This window comes from Opisthorchis viverrini, assembly GCF_000715545.1.
Source record: "Opisthorchis viverrini unplaced genomic scaffold opera_v5_333, whole genome shotgun sequence".
NCBI lineage: Eukaryota > Metazoa > Platyhelminthes > Trematoda > Opisthorchiida > Opisthorchiidae > Opisthorchis > Opisthorchis viverrini.
In genome coordinates, this window is record NW_008751992.1 from 259160 (window position 1) to 263307 (window position 4148).

Genomic DNA, 4148 nt, shown 5'->3' on the forward strand with positions numbered 1-4148 from the left:
AACGGTTACAACTCATTCAGCTTCCGGATAGCACGATTGGTTTGTCTTGGTAGTGGATTTCCAGCAGTCACAGGAGCTTTCCAAATCCGCAAGAGTTGTTTTGCATCAACTACCTTCCGTTATTTTGTTCTCATTATCGGCAACAACTTTTGGTTTGAAGCAAATGTCAGGTGTCGTTAGAAGTCACTAATAGGAAAGCGAAAAGGACAAGATCATCCCTCAATAATGAGCCACTCTAAAGCAACAGTAATCGTGCAACAATGCAATTTTGAAAACTTTTTAACTAAGCTCTATTCTTGTTCCGTGGAACGTTTATTGCACATTATTTGTTGATCTATATGATGATTGCAGTTTCAAAATGGGGCACTGGAGCATGTTCGTGCAATGATAAATTTGGACAAGTCTGATCACTTCAAAAAATGCTCTAGTAACAGTTCAGCACTAGGAGTGTTCTAAAAATAAAAAATGGCTTGCTTTTCCCACATAGGTGACGTTTAGTGTACAGTAAAAAAAACAAATAAATGTTAATGTGCACAGCATATGGAAATTCCTACGTAGTGAAAGGCTTACATACTTCACTTCATCGGTCTCCTTGCCATATAGACATATCTCGATCCCTGCTGGTCGATTACACCTAATGCAGATTTTCGTGGACTGATGCAACTCACTGAAGTGGTCCAGTCAGACTGGGAGGCACCTTGTCTTACGTTAGTATCTCCCGGAAACCGCCCAGTGGGGAGTTCATCGTGCTCTTGAACAGGCAAGTGGAATGGAAGATCTGCGTCCTCATTGGTCGTCGAATCTTTGCTTTTCTCTTCCAACCTTGGTTGTGGTGTCGCCGGACGAATACTGTATGTATTCGTTTGGTGTTCAAGGCTACCACCGAGTTCATCGAATGAAACTTCGGGTAGATCGATCGTGAACTGTCTTTTTGAGTTAAGTCGCTTTAGTGCATCACGATCCTGAAAATAACTGCTGTGAAACAAAGGGCTCCTGGGAAATTCACCGTATTCTTCTTCGCAAACGCTAACCCGAGCAGAAAGCGGTAGAATGAGTCTAACAGGAAGAGAACTGGGAACAGCGATTTTGGATGGACTTTGTATGAATGATTTTGAGGTTGAATCGGAAGCCTGTACGCAGGAATCAGTTGACTTTCGTCTAACGTTTGCAGTCGGTATGGAACACTCTTGCTCTATTTGTTGGTGACTGTTTCTCAACACATCATCAACCAGTTTCTCAGCCACAGAAAGGATTTCCGTTCTAGGCAGAGAACATCTGGGTTGTCGTTTTAGGAGATCTCGTTTAGCTCCATTGGAATCTGCTTTCTCCTCTGTCTCCAGCGAAGCCTTACGCATGCGTCCAGCTACAGTTGACTTGTCGGCGGTTCGGTAACTAGGCCTCCAGTTAGGGGATCCAAGGAAGCGTACATTTCCATAGTCGTATAATTTTGAAGTTTCGATATGTTGTTGAAAGTGACAGAGAATTCTTTTGCAGTCATCCATGCTTGTGGTTTTGAACAGAAACACTCTACGTTTGGCGGTAGAAGGGTGAATTATGTCAATCGCAACACGTTTCGGATCGTTATTGAATACAAGGACATTGTGCACGTGGCTGTATGGAAGATGATGTTGATCTTCCTTGGGCCACCAGGTGAGTCTGTCCATTGACACCAAATTAGGTTCAAAAGTTAGCTTCACTACCAAAACTGGACTAAGGAAGGAATGTCGTCTTGAGTAGATTGCCAGTTTCTCATCCAGCGTTTGTGCAGTCAGTTCTTCCGCGTAGTCCAACTCCAGCACTCGCAAGCATGTAACAAAGAACGTTTTTTTCAGAAGATTACTATCCATGTTGCTTGAAGCATTCGATGAACTCAGAACAGCTAAGCTGGGCTAATTTACGATGCACACTTTGCGCGTCCTGTTGGCCGTCTCAGACATGGTTGAATAAATGGAAAGCAACTTTGGATTGGTGATTCTACGGAACAAGGTTAAAACACACCAACTAGTAAGACGAATAAGCAAATGAGAATATCGTTGCTCTCTTCGGTAGGCCGAGATGGGCGTCCTTGTTAAGCTTCGTAGAAACAAAAGTGCATAATCTTAAGTTTTCACAATACTTTTGGAGATGAACTTCTGAAAGGATCCTGGTGAAATACCTAGTGCAGTCTTGAAACGACGATCGACTGGATGTCCTTAGTTTTCTCACGATCGGGAAAAGGGCAGTACAGTCGATATTCCATCATGCCATTCATGTGAATGTGTTGTTTCTCTGCTCATATATCCTAGATGTTCGAATGAAGACGAGATGCTCTAGTAAGCTTAGCAACCGTTAGGTTCACTGGGCCAGCTTCTGTAATACCACGGTATATCGTCCCAGTTGACCTTACTTAGTCAAGCAGCGGGTTTCCATGCGACCATGAAGACGTATTGACTAACGAATGTTTTCGATACTCCTCCCTCTGGTCAACATAATTGTAGGACTACCAGATACTATATTCAAATTTGGATATGTCAGTTTTGTCCAAACTTCAGTCCTACAAACAAAAGAACGGTCAAATTTGGTCCAAAGACGTCAGCTAACTGTGGTTGGATCGTTCAGAAGTGATCAGAAGTGCACCGGGCGCTTCACAACGTCAACAAGGTAGATTCGATTGGTTTCTAAGGATACAAGTATGCCATATGTTCAACCTTAAAACTGGAAGTTACTTATGGCCTCAGTTTATAATCTAGCTGACAAGATGCCAACGATTAGCAGTGTAAGCAGGTGAATGGTTTGACAGGTGTCCGTTTCGTTGTTCACTATATACTTCTACTGTAAAATCTGTGACTCTGTGGTGAAACGCCCCTTCCTCAGAAGGATGCGATTGCATAGATCAGTGATTTTCATCAAAGGTTGATCACAATATATGGCAAAGCTATCTCGCTTATTTTTGCCAGTTAATCATGAATAGCAAATAGAGGGAATCCGAGTCGTCGCTCGTCAATCGTTTCACGGTCTGAGCTCTCATAGTGATCACGGAAGATCTATTCTTACCTACTGGCAGGTCCGTGGTTAGAACCTAACCACGGCATCGCGTTTTTCCCCGTCTAGGCTTGACCATCTGGGCAGTGCCCCGTACTCGTGCTTCTCTCTGATGGCAAAGAAGCTATGCACCGAAATGAACGACGATGATGGTAAGTGGTTGGACCTCAGGCACATGTGACCTTGGGGCAAGCGTAGTGCAATCACAAATAAGGCCATGCGCACAAAACGCCGCTGGTTATTTTTAAACGTTTTATAATTGAAGCTATGTTGAATCCCACCCACGAGATCGAACACGTCCTGAAGTGCTAATACGCACGTCAGAATCATGGATCTATTATCAGTAAAACATGGAACTTAGTGATTACTGGACAAACAAAATTAGGATGCCGAAATAAGGACGCGTGTAAAGCATTTCGAATGACAGACGAGTCGGACAAGTAGTCAGACTCTCAGTAAATTGTACTTTCAAATCTGGGGTTTTCCGTTCCCCATAAGTAAGTCGTCCAGAGACGGTTCATGCCCAAAAAACGATGTTTTTTTAGTTCGCTGGACCTATTACCATAGAAAATTTTACCTTTCGAACTGAGAGCAAGTTTGAGTGGGACTCAGCTTAGTCTCCCGCGAAAACCAATTTTGTGTGTAAATGTATGTATGGGGTAGATTTCCTATAATTTCTTTTCAATTAGGACATAAGGTTGACGGAAACTAGGGGAATGATCCTACGGTTAAGTCTCAAGGAGGGAAAAGCTGATCGCGAATTTTCAGAGTTTCAAGTAGCTTAATGAGGAGTGTTTCCTATAATTTTTTTCAATTAGGACATAAGGTTGACGGAAACTAGGGGAATGATCCTACGGTTAAGTCTCAAGGAGGGAAAAGCTGATCGCGAATTTTCAGAGTTTCAAGTAGCTTAATGAGGAGTGTTTCTACGAGAACTTTCATAGTGTCGCCTGAGTCACATTTGTGTTAGATCTTTATGCGTATGAATCAAACACTGACTTAGCTGTTCGAATTCAAACCTCTGTGCTGAGTAGTAAAAAACAATCCACTAAGAAGGCGAATATTGTTGAGGATGCTTCCCAGTGCCTGTCTTAGAAGTATGTGTTTTAAAGCATCATCATATATTT

The 4148-nt window shown here is 42.6% G+C and overlaps 1 protein-coding gene across 1 annotated transcript; it reads right to left on the bottom strand.

Moving 5' to 3' along the window:
• Window positions 1–575: 575 nt before the first annotated feature.
• Window positions 576–1847, bottom strand: T265_10101 (hypothetical protein; the record flags this gene model as incomplete). The annotated part of the gene is made up of 1 exon (XM_009176373.1): window positions 576–1847. The coding sequence occupies one exon, from the start codon at window positions 1845–1847 to the stop codon at window positions 576–578; it is 1272 nt and encodes a 423-aa protein (XP_009174637.1).
• Window positions 1848–4148: the final 2301 nt, after the last annotated feature.